This window comes from Camelina sativa, chromosome 16, assembly GCF_030686135.1.
Source record: "Camelina sativa cultivar CO46 ecotype springtype chromosome 16, ASM3068613v1".
NCBI lineage: Eukaryota > Viridiplantae > Streptophyta > Magnoliopsida > Brassicales > Brassicaceae > Camelina > Camelina sativa.
Window position 1 is genome coordinate 6,601,924 of NC_141895.1, and position 17,879 is coordinate 6,619,802.

The 17,879-nt window shown below is 31.6% G+C and overlaps 2 protein-coding genes across 2 annotated transcripts; both read right to left on the reverse strand.

Moving 5' to 3' along the window:
* Positions 1–4,281: 4,281 nt before the first annotated feature.
* LOC104750081 (zinc finger protein ZAT5) lies at positions 4,282–5,709 on the reverse strand. The gene has a single exon (XM_087493527.1). It carries the CDS (start codon positions 5,262–5,264, stop codon positions 4,401–4,403), a length of 864 nt encoding a protein of 287 aa, XP_087349653.1. The 5' UTR covers positions 5,265–5,709; the 3' UTR covers positions 4,282–4,400.
* A 9,758-nt stretch (positions 5,710–15,467) lies between these two features.
* LOC104750082 (superoxide dismutase [Cu-Zn] 2, chloroplastic) lies at positions 15,468–17,561 on the reverse strand. Its single transcript, XM_010471828.3, has 8 exons — positions 17,166–17,561; positions 16,712–16,773; positions 16,579–16,618; positions 16,382–16,477; positions 16,252–16,283; positions 16,088–16,163; positions 15,851–15,904; positions 15,468–15,689 (listed from the first exon to the last, which is right to left on the reverse strand). The coding sequence occupies exons 1-8, from the start codon at positions 17,431–17,433 to the stop codon at positions 15,664–15,666; spliced, it is 654 nt and encodes a 217-aa protein (XP_010470130.1). The 5' UTR covers positions 17,434–17,561; the 3' UTR covers positions 15,468–15,663.
* Between the last annotated feature and the right edge of the window lie 318 nt (positions 17,562–17,879).

The window sequence follows — 17,879 nt, forward strand, 5'->3', positions numbered from 1 at the left end:
AAATATGAATGGACCGACTTTGGACAGCTTATCTCCTTCCTCGGAGAGATAGGTCCTACTCAACTTTGAGTGCGGAAGAATGCTAAAGTTTTTGAAGCTGCACGAAGTGGTGCATGGAACCTCCCAGCAGCTCGCTCAGTCAATGCTCACTCGTTACTAGTAGCGCTGACAGAACACCCAGCTCCTGATGAAAACCGCGGGCATGACATTTTCCTATGGCGTAAAGCCTCTAGTAATTACTCTCCTACCTTTTCCTCCAAGGAAACTTGGGACCAAGTTCGTTGCAGATCCCCTACGGTCCCATGGGCGGAGACTGTTTGGTTCAAGCAACATGTGCCTCGCTACTCTTTCATTGCCTGGTTGGCGATGCTCAACCGCTTACCCACTCGAGATAGACTTCACAGGTGGGGAATGAATGTTCCTACGTCCTGTGTCATGTGTTCTTCTGGGGTAGAGAGCCATGACCATTTGTTCTTTGAATGCCCCTCCTCGTAACCTTTCTGCGGCTACTGTTTGGCTTGGGTCTCAAATTCATCCGCACAAGCTAACACCACCGCCGTTATCAAGCTCCTCCTCACGACTGTGCTCTATCACATTTGGAAGGAACGCAACTCCAGAATCTTCACGGCTGCTGCCTCCACCATTCACCAAATCCGGACTGCTGTTGATCGTGCAATGCGGGATAGATTGCTGTCTTTCACGGGGCCTTCCTTGCACACCTCTCTCCTTCTTGTCTACTTCTCTCATGTTTCTGTTCTATCCTTTTGATGTAAATAGTCTTTCTGTCTAGTGTTCCTGTGATAATGGGTAGCTTTGTATTAGTAGGACCTTTTGTTTCTTTGATTTGGAATGAAATCTTCATATTAAAACCAAAAAAAAAAAATGAAAATAATGTAAAATTGTAGGAGACTCGCCGAGTAAAAGCATCACATAAAGATTCAAATGGGGAAGTAATATACCTTGGAATCTGAATGAATCCAAAGTTTGTGCGTGATATTTTATCTTCTTCTTCCATCCGGAGTGTTTGAATTTCCCCATTGTCTAAAGCTTATCTTTTTTTTTTTTGAATGAATGTGAAAATATATTTAAAACAAAAAAATGTCCTCTTTACAATGCGTCATTGTTCCAAAAAAATTATAAATGCTGAAAAGAGTTTGAAAGGAGTTTAACAAAGATTGATTATACATGTCTAAAGCTTATCTTCTTAAGAATCACAAACTTGTTATAAAAATTCATCTTCTAATCAGCACTATTTCATAACGTGAGACACTCTTTAAATTTCTAATAACAAAGGTAAGAGAATTTCCTAATCAAAATCTCAGTAAGAGGAAATTTGAGAGAGTTGACCTTCTTTTATATAATAGATAATATTAGATCATATACATATGTCTTACGATTACCATTCAACTTGTGTTCAATCTATTTTGTTTCACTTAATTCGCACTAACCATCTACGTTTATTAATGTTTTAGTCCAATCAACTTTCTTTGCACCGTCCATTTCATTTAAATCCTTTAAAGTGCAATGCAGTGTTAATAGATAACGAAAATTATCCACTCAGTTCCTTTTCAACGTTTCTGAGTCGTCGAGTTTAAAAAGGTAACATTGTTAATTCCAACGCATCTATTATATATTCTCAACTGAATCCTCCAACTCATTTTGCACAAAATACTGCTATTATAAGAAAACATATTCTCTTCTAATAGTCTATAAATCATTGATGTATTAAATGAATCATCACCCATGTTTAACCCAAAAAATACTACAATGTTTCTATCATATGATATTATTTGTGGATCTCAGGGGTACAAATGGCAACATGTAGAGGTTAGAGAGAACGGGTGGTGCGACATGACTTGCAATGTAAGGGTCTTATATTTTAATTAGGCGTAACGAGTTGGCTTAGAACTGAAAGCAACCTGGTCCATCCCCATAACGTTATTATACTCTTATATTTGAAATTAATCTCTTTAATAAGAAGATTATGACCGTACGATAAGGAAACGTATACATAGGTGATATATTTATAGTTTTTAGCTTTTTTATAGTAGCTTATTTTAAAGAGTGTTAGGGTAAATAAGTCTTGAATTAAACAGAAAGGGTTAAGATAAAAATCCTTGATAAAAAAAAATGTTTATGAAACCTTTAAAGAATTATTTTTCAAAGCCAATAATGGGCCAGAAGATCGAACCTATATACAGAGGTTTGGAGTGAAGCCTATATAAGACCAAACCACGATAGTATGAGACAATGACTGACAAACAAAAAAAGCAACGTGAATATAAATTTGCAGAACATTTACATATAGAATTGATTATAGCCGCAAGCTAGTATCTTTTAGGAGTCTTGATTCAAATTCAACCGATAATGTAAGATGATATGAATAGTGTTCTACCACTAGTAGTGAAATATATTCCGAAGTTCAGGTTACACAAGTGTTTTACAATGCAAATATCTGCAAAACGCATCTACACGGTATTTCAAAGCTTAACCACTATATTTATCTAATGAGGTTAAGTAAAGATTTTGACTCTTTAACCCACCAGCAAAAACAAGTTTTGCACCCGTGTCCTATTTGTCTGTTGGACTTGTGTGTATCGGTAAGAAAACATTAGTACGTATCTAAAATTTAAATATTTAGTTAGATGTAAATGACATTGTTTTGAATTCAAATGTTCTTTTCGTGACTTTTTGTTACTTTTACACACATATAAATATATTGACCGAGAAAAATAAAATACATATGCACATAAATATTCGTAATTTAAAGAATCATGAGAGTGATCAGCAACCACATCCAGCAGAATAGTATCTACCTTATATTGTAGCTCTAGAATTTTCTCACTTATATATAAAATATATTCCTAGCTAGAAAAATAAAGTTAAGATTGAGAAACTAAGATCGTGAGAGGACAATATTAATTTCAATAATGAAAAGTTGGATCATGGATACAACTGCAAAGAATATTTTTTTTTGTAAGGGAAGCATTGGAAGCAAGGAGTCAAGCGGTGAGTGAATCTTGTGACTGTTTCTGCTGTCACTGTTTTATCTTTTTCCTTTCTTTAATTATTTGAATTTTTGCTTTTTATAGTTTTTCTGTTCTGTTGTAATAATTGTAAGTCTGTTATATTTGATTAAAATATATATATTTTTTTTTAGATAAAAGTGTGAATGTGGTGACCAGAAAAAATAACAACCCAAACCCAAAGAAGAACCTAATCCACGTCTATTAGTTGTGGTGGTGATTCTCCTGCCAAACCCTAGCCGGTCATCACCACGTCCATCTCGTGTCGACTGCCTTTATATTCCTATTTTTTTTTTTTATTACAACATGTTGGTTCTGAATTGGGGAGGGGAAGATTAGCATTGGCCCTTACTCCTTATAACATCTTAAAGTCATAAAGGAGACATTATTATCTTAGACAAAGTAACAAAATAGTTAGATATTTTATTTGAATTTTTTTCTTTATAATGAGGTAAATTCTAAGTGGAACCTCAATCAAAATTTATGATCTACAAAAATCAGATATTATTAAAATCTTTTATGGAGCCAACATCTATTTTAAAAAAAAATATAACCAGAACTTCCGGACCTAAATTCAGACTAATTTTCAAAGTGAAAATCAGCTAATTTTGTCATTTTAATTTAGACATTTTTAAATGTTGTAAAGGGTTTCATAAATCATAACTTTATCATTCTCACCTCATGGTGAAGAATCCTTTAGCCACTAAACTACTATATGTTGGTTTATTATAGATATTTTATGCCTTGATTTCTCTAGATATCTTCCGAGTTTTTGTATTTTTATGCTGTGACATATTTTGTTTGAAGTGGTAGAACACCACGATATATAGCGTATGGCTGCGAACGCATAATCTGAAGTAATCGTGGGGGGGGGGGGGGGGGGGGGGGGGAGGCGTCTACAAGCAATACGAATAGTTTGTTCACATGTTTTAAAAATAAAATAAATAAATAACGATTAAATTACTTAATTTTGCAATTTCGTTAAAAGAGGAAAAAATAAAAGAAACAAAAAAAATACCTTAAAAAGAGGGAAAGAAAAGATGCCTTGTAAGTCACTTGCTTTTCGTGAATGAAAGGCAACCATGAGATGAGAGAACACTAACCACTTGCTTACTCAAACTATTCTTACTTCAACAAGTAGATCATCTAACTATCACACAACCCTTTACTTAACTCCCACTATATTCCTCTCCCTCTCCTAGCTCTTTCATTATAACTTGCACATTTCATTTTCCTCTATTTTAAAAAAAAAAAATCATAATAATAATATTTGATTCAATTTTTTCGAAAAATAATCCCAATGATCAACAATATAGTAAGTAAGTAAGTAAGAGAATTCACAAATATTCATCGTTTTATGTAAAAACAATTCAACTAGTAATGACAATCTATTAACGCTGGTGTGGCTGAGAACACTATCCCTTGAAACTTTGACTCTCTTAGATCATCTTCTGGTGCTGGTAAATTAAGATCCAACGGTAGATATTTCCTCTGTTGCTCCATCGAACGGCTCAAACTGATCTCAATCTCTTCCTCTGTACTGTTTCTGCTAACTTCAGCCGTAGCGGCAACGGGGCTAACGGCGGGTACGGCTGTCCTGTGCCGCCTCATGTGACCACCGAGCGCTTGCCCGGAAGTGAATTCCGAACCACAGATCGAACACTCGTGTACTTTGTTTGCCTTGTTGATGATGATGTTACTTGCCTGTGAAGCTAGGGCTGAGCCGGAACCTTTGAAAGGACTGTTTTGCCCTTCTTCTGAGGCACTAGACTTGGGCTGCATCAGGGGTGATCTAGCCTTTTCTTCAGTCAACGTCCTAGGCTTCTTGTGGCTTGCTCTGTGTCCACCAAGTGCTTGGAACGATGAGAAAGTCCGGTTACATGTTTTACACTCGTACACGTAGAAACTCGAATCCTCCGACGAAATCTTCTGATGAACTTTTCTCGAGTTCTTGAGATCCGGCGATGGAAGAACTGTCCCACGAGCCAACATGATGAGACAAATCGCCATGTCTTCCTCTGCTTGAGTACAATCAGTAGTAGTCACCGGAGACGAAACCGCCGAGTTGTACTCGTCAGAAACAGCTCTTCCTCCACTCCCACCGGCCGATGAACTTGTGGAGGTGACGGTTGTCGCCGTCGTTACCACAAACGTCGAAGAAGATCTCTGTCTCTTCGTACGCTTCCCCTTAATGATTTGCGTCTGATCACTCCCAACTTCATCTTGACCCATCATCATATCCAAAAATAGTAATAATAAAAGAAGACCAACCCAATTCAAGAAACCAATCAAGAAACAAACCCAATTCAAGAAAATCTCGAAACTATTGATGAAAGGAATGAGATGTTTGGTGTTTATTATGTGGAGTGAACTAACAAGATAGAAGAGAGAGAGAGAAGAGAGGCAGTGAAGAAGACGATGGTGGGGCTGCTTATATATATATTTATCGGAAAAACAAAAAAGAGAGAGGTTATAAGTTTGGTGGTTGTTAATCTTTTTAGTTTACTCCACAAAAGATTTTTTACACATCGATCCACTTTACATATATTATAATGTTTTTTAGCTAACCAATAACATTTTGACGGTTCACTCTATACCCATTACCTGACACTTCTGCGTTTTCTCTGCCAAATTCCATAACCATAAAATCAAACAAATTTGTTGAATGATGAAAAAAATATTACTAACATGAGAAAAGAAAAATATAGTTTCATATGTCTTTCCTCTTTTCTAGTTTCTGTTCTGTTGTATCTACTTTTAATCCATATCTTCGAAATCTGATCTCTACCTAGATCTATGTACTAGAAGTCAACCCTTCATGACGTTTTTTTTTTTTGTTAAATCGTATTATTATATTAGACAGCTTCTTCTAGTACATACTTTCTAATAACAAACATATTAATATCATTGGTCTGATTAATCAAACTCTTAGATCTTGAATCATTCATCCATATTTGCATAATTATTAACATAGAATTATTATTATGTCTAGTGTATTAATTCCGAGTGAAAAAAAAATGATTCAAGCAAAAGTAGGAGAAATAAAAGGGAAAGTGAAACCCGTGAAGAGTTAACCACTGAATTAGGCAAAGGTTCATTAGTAGTGTTGAGTGGCACTTAGGCCACCAATTCACGTTTTTGTTATTTGTTTTTATTTTCTTTAAGAGTGTGAACATTTCAGTTCTATGGACAAGCAAAGATTTTACTTTCACGCACTTTAGCTCCACGTCATCAGAACGACGCTTTCGATGTAAACCAAAATGGGATAGAACTAAAGATAAAAATGTTCACGACAGCAAATAAAAAGAATATAGTATATAAGTATTACATATTATTAATGGTTGTGACGACTTTAGAATACTCCTGTAAGGTTATCAAAGGAAATAATGATTCACAGACATACATGGTTCATAATTAGGAGGCGACATGCAGTGGCCGGTGTTTATAGGATTAGGTGCATTCATTGGTGGCATGTTAGGCTAAAAACAATTGTAAGCATAGTCTTTGTTAATGTGAAGAGACAACACCACGACTTTTAATTATTTTTTCTCTTTTTTTTTTTATATTAACAACTTAATTAACATTTGTTTAGATGTAGAGAGGGTTGAAAGCTAGTGATCAATTGGTTATCTACTTATCTTAAGACTTGAAACAGTTGCCAGTAAAATGGGCTTATTGAGATGAACAACTTAATTAGAGACCACATTAATAAAATAAAATTAAAACTTAGAACAGTTTTTTCATTGTTTTTGTGTCTAGTTGGGATTACATCCTTTTGTGTATGGTATGGGTAAGTGACAACTAACCACATGCAGGTCAAATAAATTCCATATATAACACATAAAAAAATAATAATGATCTATAGATTTTAGAATAAGTAGTCTACATAGAGAGAATTTCAAAATTAATACTCCAGATTGTTAGTCTATAAAAATTACAGAACATTAAAATTTAAATACTCTACACATTTTTGAATTAGTAAGTTTAATAAGTTTACAAAAGATAGTGTCGCAGCACTATTTTTTTATTTTACAATAGTGGTTTGTCTCTACGATATAATACAATTACGGAGTATAATATATTTGCGATTTACCTGTAAACAGTTAGCATTTTATTCTTTAGAGTTTGTGAAACTAGTTCTTTATTATTAAGAAGTTTGCATTCTAGAAAAATATCTTATTGATGAAAGACAGAAAAATTATCATTTTTAGGTACCACAAAATAATTGTTTAAATTACCTAGACAACACACTAGCTAGGTTAAAATAATATATTCCAGCAAAACTAGACATTTTTGTCATCATACTTTCTAAAGTCTCACAATGGGAAATTGAGGCTTGAACCCATATATATGCATAAGGTACAAGACATAGTGGCTAAACAACCCCACAAAATCCTTCTCAAAGTAAAAGAAGATAAATACACGAAATTATTTTAACATCTCCTAAATAGTTTTATGATGTACATATCACTTGCACCATTCCACAACAATTTGGTAGTATTATAATTTTTCACAATAATAATGTTTTCAGATTTAATATAGATTTTGACTAGGAAAAACACAGTTGTCCTTATACAAATTCATACAAACTATATATAAAAACTAAATGCAAAATTCAATTTATTTAGAAGGGAATAATAATAAAAATTAGTTCACTTGAAAAACTATCAAAATGAAACTTATATCAAAGGGATGGATATTAAATAATATTTTCTCCAATCATGACTGAGATATATTCTTGTTGCAAATAAGACATATTTATTTAGCCTGAATCTTTTAGATAGGAATATAGATAAAAGATTATATCTCAAGTGAATATAAATAACATAATGTTTGGGCTAAGGAAAGGTTATGTGTGGGATACAAGTATGTTACATACACAAAACCCCATCACTTCTTTCCTTCACCGGAATATTTTGCTAATTTCATGCAACATTTTGACTTTACAAAGGGATCGCTGCCTTCTATATAATAAGTATGCCACTATGGACTATACATACTCATGTTTGTTTTTTGTATTGATGTGTGTGTATGCAACTAAAGTGTTACCACTTGCCACTGGAATATACCAACTTATACCAATTAAATGATTACGATCTTTCATTGATATTTACTCTTTCTATAGCCGCAAATATTAAATTTTAATCTTGATAGTACCAAATAAATGCTACCGTTAAGCTATATATATATAAAAGAGAGACCTAGGTCTTTTTATTAATAAAATTTGATTAGGCGCAATAATTCTATAACACGATGAAATGATTGGAGGAAGTTACTCTTAATCACGTTGGGCTATTCCAAACCTTATTGTCTTGTACTTAAAGTGGCCCTCACATCCTTTACAGAACATTTTTAATAGATACACTCACACATGGATATTTCATATACAAATCAATATATATTTAGTGGTCCTACAAAACTAATGATATCAGTTTCAATTTTACAGTCACGACGATACACAATTGTATATACAGATTTATACTTATATGCGTTCCGATATGCATAATGAGGAAATAATTGAAATGATTTGGTTGCTAATCATAAATAAGAAGAAGAAAAAAAGTATATAAAAAATAAGTAAACAATAGAAGACGAGATGCATGATGTTGCGTAAAGCAACGACACCAACAGATGTGTGTGGCTAAAAGCTACTAATTTTTTACTCACCGCGTCATATTTTCCTAAACATAAATTATTATCCTATTTATTTTTATTTTTATTTTTAACTTTTTTAAAAATAAATTTGTCATCCACCATTTTAAGTAGTTTATTTTCTGAAATGTTATAAATAATTTTACAATTAAATTTAGTTATAGATCTCTACAACCTTCTTTTTTTCTTTTTTCTGTATAACCACAAGGAGTGCTGGCAAAGAAAAAGGAGAAAAACAAAACAAAGACAACACCAAGTGACACATGAGTTCAAAGATCTTAAGCCAAGCTTGTGGCCAAGCTTATGGTGGTAGCTTGACCAATTCACGATGCTTTCATATAGAAAACAAACGTAGAGCCTGAAAATTACTAAATTAGTATTCTTTTACGTTTATCAAAAGAAAATTTTATATTTTTTTTGTTGTAATAAACATTAACCAAAAAGGTAAATATTGTTTTCGTAAGAAGCAACATAAGTTGGGAGCCACCACCATAGATAGAAAGTCCTAAAGGAAATTTGATATGTGATTCCTGCTTCTTGCTTGCTGTGTGAAGTTATTTGTAATTCGTAATTGTATCTTATATACTCTTATATAATATGAGAAGATTTTTTTTTAATTTTTGGTAAGAAGATGTCACTTGGTTTGCTATATTTCACCTAAATAACTATAATTTGGACCCAATTAACAACAAACCATCTACCTTTTATCAGTTGTCATTGGTTTCATCTTGAAACTATATCAACATTAAATTAAATTTATAAATTTGAATTCTTAGGTTTAATTTCTATGTTTGAATCTAACAATTTCTACTTTAAAAGACTCGGTATATTTTATCAGCCCCAACAATTTCTACTTTAAAAGTATGAAACCATTTCCTATTTTTATTTGGTATCAATTTGTTTATATTTTTTAGTTGGGTTGATCAGTATTTTTTTTTTTTTAGGTTCTATGATGTATGATTTCATTATGAAATATATTAGATGCTAAAAAAAAAAAATGGAAGGAATATATTTTTGTAACAATGTTCAAAAAATTTCAAAAAGCAAACATACAACAATTATCTTATATATATTATAAAATCATGAATATTTTTAAATAAGTCTATCATAAATTAATTTGGTTTCAGTTTTTACTTTAAAAGTATGAAACCATTTTCTATTTTTATTTGGTTTTCAATTTGTTTTTACTTTTTATTTGGGTTGATCAGTATTTTGTTTTAGGTTCTATGGTGTATGACCATGATTACTTAGGTTTGATTTTAAAGAATACCATCAATTTATGTATTGCCTTATATATACCCACTATTTTCCTCAGTTTTCATTTTTGTTTATATAACTTCACATTTTTAACTTATTATTTTGAAACACTTGCAAATTTATGATCATTAATATTTGATTTGAATCTCTTCTCTCTCTTAAAGGCTCAAACATTGTATAAAATAGTTTTCTAAAAACAACATATTACCATACACGATCCTCTTTCATATTGTATTGTGAAAACTAAAACATTTACTTTCTATTCTATCATCGATTCAATCTCCAACAAACAACAAAACACCGATAACAATAGTTTCATTGTTCGGATCATCCATTTTTAGAAAATTCCTAACTTTAAATTTGAATATTTTTTCCAAAAATGTAAATTATCTTTACATTGTTCATTTTTTGATGATTTATGCAATCATTTTAAATACTTATAAAAGAAAATAAATAATTTCATGTGTATTTGATTTTAAAATAATTTTAATATATAATTATGTTGGGATCAAATTCTTAGAGTAAGAGTTGAAAGAAACCTTACTATATTATATCATCTAATAATAAAGTAAAGTTTTCTTTTAAAAAGCTACAAAAAAAATTATTAGTACATATATGTTTGAAATACATATATGTTTATGGTGCAACTTAAGAATTATTAATACAAATTTTCATTTATAACATTTGTAAATGACACGTAGATGTTTGAACTCACCATTATATTTAAAATATGAGAATAAAAAGCAAATAAACACATAAATATGACGTAAACAGGTTCGATGTAGAAGTTAGTACAAGAAAATGTAAGTTAGCAAAGAGAGAGAGAAAGAAATACTTAGCGTAAGAAGACAAAGGAGAAGGAAGTGTGAGGCACGTAAGGGTTAAGATGCACCGCCGCCGCATCTTTAGTTGTACCACCAATTACACAACTCATTCCAACCATTGTTTTAAATACTATATCTTGATTAAATGGTATTTTTCGAGAAAAATAGCATTTTAAATGCTTAATACTACCTAAAAACTAATTTATAGGCTTAATACTGCTTTTTGGCCACAAGGAAGCGTTATTTAGACTGTTTAAACGAAATTAAGCGACTAATTATATGTTCTATACGGTAGAAATTTATACGAAATATATAACACTGCAAAAAGTTTTAAATGAAGAATTAAGTAATTTTCAGATTAAAATGACAATATACGTTTAAACACATATGTACATCGGTTAATTTGAACGTTATTTCTACATGCCAACTCCTCTTTTTGTTATTTTAAAATTGTTTTATCTAATTATAATTGGTGGGTATGAGTCTCTGGCATTACATGTGACATAGCTTCCAAGTTAGGATTGACCAGAAGATTTTGTTTCTACAAAACCGGATCCAACCCACTCTTTCGCTTGCTTTACTTCACTTGCAGGTTGTTGTTTTCCTCTACAACTCCCATATACTAATATATCTTTTACATTCTCAATATTAAATCATATATTAATTAACCTAATGATAAATATTTTTTTAGAAAGATATAAAGTCACCTAAAATATCATTGCTTGATTTGTCAAAAGCATAAAGCTTTCACTTTTTGTTAAGATGTTTTAGGTTTTAATAAAAGAACTAGATTTTAACCCGCGGTACACCGCAAGCATATAATTTTTTATTATAATTTATATTTATATTGTATCTATTTGTTAAATATTTGATGTTTTGTAAGTAAAAAAATAACTAAATTTTCTGGTTGTTGTGCGGATAAATATTTATATTATTTTTGAACCCGCAATACACTTCATGACCATTTGTTTGTTATATTTAGTTTGTTTTGTTTAGTGTTTGAGATTCTATTTTGATTTTTAGTTATTATAACAAAAAAATAAGGGATCTAAATACATAAGTAATTTATATGCTGTGATTAAGTCAATTTTCCTAATGATTCAATTATTTTACACAATCTTAGTTAAATTAACTTGATTTTCTGTTAAATATTCTAATATTAGTAGTGTTGATAAATAATTAAATGAGGATTTAACCCGTGTTAACACAAATTTAATAATATTTTATTAATTCAAACATGTCATTTTTATAACTCATCTACTATATAACCACATTATATAGTATTTTAAACTTTTTAATTTTATATATTCGTAATAATTTATTTATTTTTATTTAGTTTATATATGTTAATTATAATATTTAAATAAATGTCAATCGAAGTTTTTCTTACGTTAATAATCAAATCTCACAGGTTTTGGAAAACAAAATGGGAATCAAATTGTTGTTTTCTTTGTTTGCGAATGATTCAGATATAGAATATCTTCAAAACACAACAAAATGTGTGGTTAAATATATGATAGTTTCTATTTCCATATTGATTACTGTTATTTACTTAGTTGGAATGAAATGTAAAATATTTAAGAAACAAAATCTGTAATAATGTTAGTTTTGGAAATTTTTTAGGGATTAATGTTGTAAATAACTTTTTAAATAAACAAAAGTAAAAGGGCATAATACAAAATATACTTTAAAAATGTTAATATAGATATTAAGATCCGGTGTAACTCAATTAATTGCATATCTAAATATGGTGAACTTTAGAGAGATTACCATATTTGAACTATAGTTAAATCAATTTGTTCATTTTCAAAAGCATCCGAATTAGGCTACACACAACTTAGTGATTCTTCATACTTACACTTTGGTTAGTGCGGTTTTTAATTTTTACTTATAACAACTAAAAGTTCAAAAAATTATTTCAACTTCTACTTTTTAAACGTGACTAAAAAATATCGACACATAACAAAACATATACATGTATGTATGTGAAAAAGAAGGCAAGTTCTTTAAATATAAAAAATATATATATAAATATAAGGTGAGAAAATGGGTGGCATACCAAATAGTAGAGAAGAGAGAGTGGTGGTGGGGCTTTAAGACATAATATATAAAAGAAGTTTTTGTCCAAAAAGGAGTGGATAGACACAACACAACACCTCACCACACTTCAACACTACAACTACACCTCACTCTCTTACTTCTTACTCACTCCACTTCACCACACACTTCCTTTCTCTTCCTAACTAGCTGTTTCATTTATGTCTTTCGACTTTATTCGTGCTATTGCCCATTATTCATCTATATATTCTTTAATCTATAATAATCTGTATAAGTTTTTGCAAACTATAAATTGTGTTGAGCAAAAAAGTACAGAATAACAAGATTCAATAGACATATCTTCTAGTTTTATCTAGAGTTGGAATAGATTGCTCATACCAGTTAAAAAGTATCTTAGTGAGTTATATCTTCGAATAGTTAATCTAACACTACTACAAGGGATAAGCATCTAGATCATATCGGATAATGTAATGCAACTAAAATCCAAGCAAAAAAATTATGGCTCAACGTCTACTTGGTGAGTCTTGAGTGTTAGTATAAAATACATATGATTGTGTGTGTGTGTGTACATATGAAATATACATTATATGCATGTGTATAACTCATGTTATGTAGCTGTCAAAATTAGCTAGAACTATATTTCTCCTACTTAAAGTTTGTCTTGGTTAACCTAACCATTTAAGCCGGTTGTAACCACTTTGTGTTTAAGGGCTTTGTGGTTTGGTTCTGATTTTATGATACACAGTTTAGTGATAAAATTGGACATTGCCAACCAAGACTTGGAATTTGGTTGAATATTCGGTTCTTCATATAGTATTTTGTTCATAAAACGGTATAGTAATAGATATACTGAGTAACTGAGATAGTAATCTCTACGGTGATTAACTTGATTTGTGTTTTGAAAATCTAATGAACTCATCAATGATTGTGTAACGGAAAACTGCAAGATTTTCTAAGTGTTCCATTTAGAAAATTTCAGACCAACAGATCTGATCATCTGAAATTCTTGAAACCCATAAATAGAAGTCACGTCATTGTGTCAGGAAAAAAACAATCATGGGATGATAGCTATATATACCATGCCAATTGGGTAAGGACTTCAACTTATAGATAGAAATTGCATAATTCAATAATTGTTATTAGTAAGTCGAACAACGTCACATTTTTTTTTATATAGATGACTTTATTAATGAAATTATCATATTCACAAGTTGACTGGAAAATTTTGAGAAAACAAAATTAAAACATAACATGAACATATTCATATTTTATTAATAAGGTAGTTGAAGTAACAGACAGACGGTTCGGAAGACGCATACAAATTGGACCAACCAAGTGGGTAAGCTGATCCTGCTCTTACTACATCTTTATCTTATTTTAACTATGTTCTTGTGTATATAAAAAAATATAAAATTTTAGATTGAAGCACAAATACATATGGGTTGCAGAAGAAAGTGTTCAATGTTGAGTAACTCAAATGAGTTTAATAATTCATTTATGAGATTGAACAAAATTCAATTAAGTCAAAGCCATGTTATATATTTCTTCTTCTTTTTTCCTATAATCGTTGGGATGTGATAAAACATAGAATTGCTATTCTTTCTTTTTGGTTCACAATGGTTCGAGTAGGCTTCTTATATTTAATCAATGTTAAATTAATAAGGTAACTATGATGATTTTAAAAAGCACTTTTATAAGCTTTAACCAAAAAATAAAACAATTTTGTAATTAGTATATACGGACATTGGCTCTAAATTGATAAAGCTGTCGAATAGCAAAAATCAATGGTTCCACAAATTTTCCATATTTTTTTCATAGCAAACTTAAGTTATATTTAACAGTTCCATTATTCAGAAATGTTACTGATCAAAATCAAAAGATCTTATATTCATTTAGTTTATTTTTGGCACAAGTTGTAATGGAAAAAAAACTAGTTTAAAGAGGTACAATCCATCCATACTGAATCATCTTATTAGTCCATTTTTGGGTGGAATTTTGGTTTGTATTTATACATTCAAATTAACATTTCTCTTGCTTTATAATTAAATTATGAATTATCTTTATGTTTTCTGAGCATGTCAAAAATATTCTATGATCAAAACATATAATCCCAACTTTGTGATAGAATTTAAATTTTACTACAAAACCTCAATTTTGTGATGAAATCACATAACCAAACAATTCTGAGTCCAAAGGAGTCACATGTGCATAACCGAATTAGAGGTTAACCATTTGACTATAAACTCTAAAAATCACAATTACGAACGCAATAAATAAATACTAGAATTTTAATATTATCTAACAACTTTATCATTTAATTTTAATAGTCAACACTTAACAACTCACATGTTCTCAAGTTCAAACAACTCTTTACCATTTTAAAGACTTTTCTTATTGCACTGTTCACCAATTTACATCACTCACATAGTCAAATCCTTTTAGCTTAAGATGATACACTTCACACCTATCTTTGTTTAGTCACTTTCTTCACGTGTTTCAGTTCAGTTTGTTACAATAACAAGTTGTTAAAAAATTATGCTTATCATCAGCTTCTTTAAAACTAATGTTAAAGTCACTTTATGTAAATACAAACAATCAATACGCATGGATCATTTCGAAAGTGTTGAACTGAATAAAAAAGGATTCTAAATCAAACCACCAAAACAATATACTAAAACCGATCAAACGCAGATTTTCAAAAGTAACACATCACTATTACAAATCCGAAAAAGAGATCTGATGCAGTGAACATAAACATCAAAAGTTTTTATTCAGCCAAACATTATTTGCTAAGATTCTGACATCTTATAGAACAGTAGACATAAGAGTAGTTACTTAGCTCACACTTAGAGCGGCGTCAAGCCAATCACACCTGCGAAAGAACCAGCATAACTCATGAGGATACCGATACAAAGAGACCAAATTTGCGTTTAATATGTTATAATTAAGTGTGTTTTCTTCAAATGAAACCACAGTTGTTGGCGTTTGAAACAATCACAGCCTAATATAAATGGATCGGAAGTTTAACCATACCGCATGCCAATCTACCGCCTGCGTTTCCTGTGGTCAGACTAAGCTCATGTCCACCTATATACGTCATATTAACAAAGAGATGTAATCAGATCACAACTTGGCTTTACAGAATATTATAAACTTAGAAAGTGACACCCTTTTACTAAACTCAAAGAGCAGCAAATTGTTCATCGGCCACAAGAAATGCGCCAGCAGTGTCAAATTGATGTAACGAGAATCAGAAGTATAATGGTTTACCCTTTCCAAGGTCATCTTTAAGCTCGTGAACCACAAAGGCTCTTCCAACAACACAATTAGGACCAGCCAGAGGAATCTGCACAAATGATTTTAGCAGTGAACAAAAGCTCCTTATAAGACAATATACGAGAGGCAGAATACTTAAAAAGGAAGATAACACCAACCTGATTGTCCACGATTGTTGTTTCTGCCACGCCTGTTGTTACAAGTAAACTACTTAGTTCAAACAAGTTTTAAAATCATCAAAGATGGCAGCCATAACACATGGGAGTTTCGAATCGAGGATGTAAATACCATCGGCATTGGCAATTATGTTTCCCAGGTCACCCGCATGACGGCACTCGTCTTCAGGAGCTCCGTGTGTCATGTTATTAGGGTTGAAATGTGGTCCTACGAGAATATAACACATTGATATATAAATCGATTTACAACAAAAATCCTGATATTGGTATCAAATGAATCTGGCAATGGTAATTAGAATTGGTAAGAACCTGTTGAGATGCAACCATTTGTTGTATCACCAAACTCATGCTATAAAATCAAACAGAAGACTTAACTACATCACTATATATAGCTATAGAATAAGAAAGCATGATTCATTCATCTGAGGAGGGACACACTTACGAGGTGAAATCCATGAGGCCCTGGAGTGAGACCAGTGATACGAACATTCACAGTTGTAGGACCTGCATGCCCCATTTAACAACCATTCACTTACACAATCTACATAGTCCAAAACTAGCAACAAAACCAATCTTATCACAGCTATTAGATTACTTTGTATAAACTTCACAGAACCATTGTATCACCAAGTTATCACAGTTAAATGCAAAAAGGAGCTGCCTTTTTTAAATGTAAAGACGCTAAAGCTAATCCCTTTTTGTTATATACAGAGTAGTGAGAACCAAACAAAACAGGGCAGAATCAGATGTGAGAAAAGTATGAAACTTTGAGAAGATTAAGCACTGAGAATGACCTAATCATGTCTATAACCTCAATCAAATTAGAAATCCGATGAGAAAAATAAAAACTTTGAGCAATTGAGAGAGACTAAATAGGAATCAGAGAGGAGGGGGACCTGAGTCATCTTGGGTAAGAGTAACAACTCCTTCGACATCGGAGGTACCCTTAAGCACAGCAACAGCCTTCTTCGCAGCGGAAACAACTGTCAACGCTTTCGAAGGAGCTCTGGAGGAGAAGGAAACGGATTGGGGAAGACGGTGAAGGTTGTTATTAAGAGAGGCACCGCGGAAAGAGGAACGAAGAAGACTTGAAGAAGCGTTGGATGAGTGAGGAATGAGAAGACGAGAAGGAGATGAGAATGCGAGGATGGTGTTGGCAGCCATGGCTGGCTTTGGCTGCTGTGTTTTTCTTTTTTTTTTGGTTTTGACGTTTGGAAGAAGTGAGTGGGTGTTGTGACTGAGAGATGAGGTTTTAATCTTATTATTTTGGTTTCTCAATTCGGCCCACACAAAAATATAAGTTGTTTTATTTTATTTATTTAAGTGCATCTTACCAGTTTACCAACTTTGGGACTTTACAATTTGATTAAAACTTATTTAGTGTGTCACACGTTTCTTTTTCACTTTATTGCTTACTTTTTGATTGGAAAATTAAAAGGATCTCTTTAGCAAAACCAATAATTTTTTTAATGGTTGATTATATGTTGCGGTTGGTAAACAAAGTGTCGAACTATAGTATGGAGTAGACACTACAACATTGTTACTATTAGTACATAATTTTTGGAAAGTAGAATGAAAAAAGCGGACTAACAATAAAATTTTGATGATAT

What these genes read in the sequence shown, in the direction of transcription:
- LOC104750081 (XM_087493527.1), bottom strand. Translation starts at nt 5,264, where the DNA reads ATGATGATGGGTCAAGATGAAGTTGGGAGTGATCAGACGCAAATCATT.
- LOC104750082 (XM_010471828.3), bottom strand. Translation starts at nt 17,433, where the DNA reads ATGGCTGCCAACACCATCCTCGCATTCTCATCTCCTTCTCGTCTTCTC. An exon ending in TAAAGATGACCTTGGAAAGG is followed by an intron (nt 15,905 to 16,087) that starts GTAAACCATTAT and finishes TGACGTATATAG; the next exon opens with GTGGACATGAGCTTAGTCTG. An exon ending in AGGCGGTAGATTGGCATGCG is followed by an intron (nt 15,690 to 15,850) that starts GTATGGTTAAAC and finishes GTTCTTTCGCAG; the next exon opens with GTGTGATTGGCTTGACGCCG.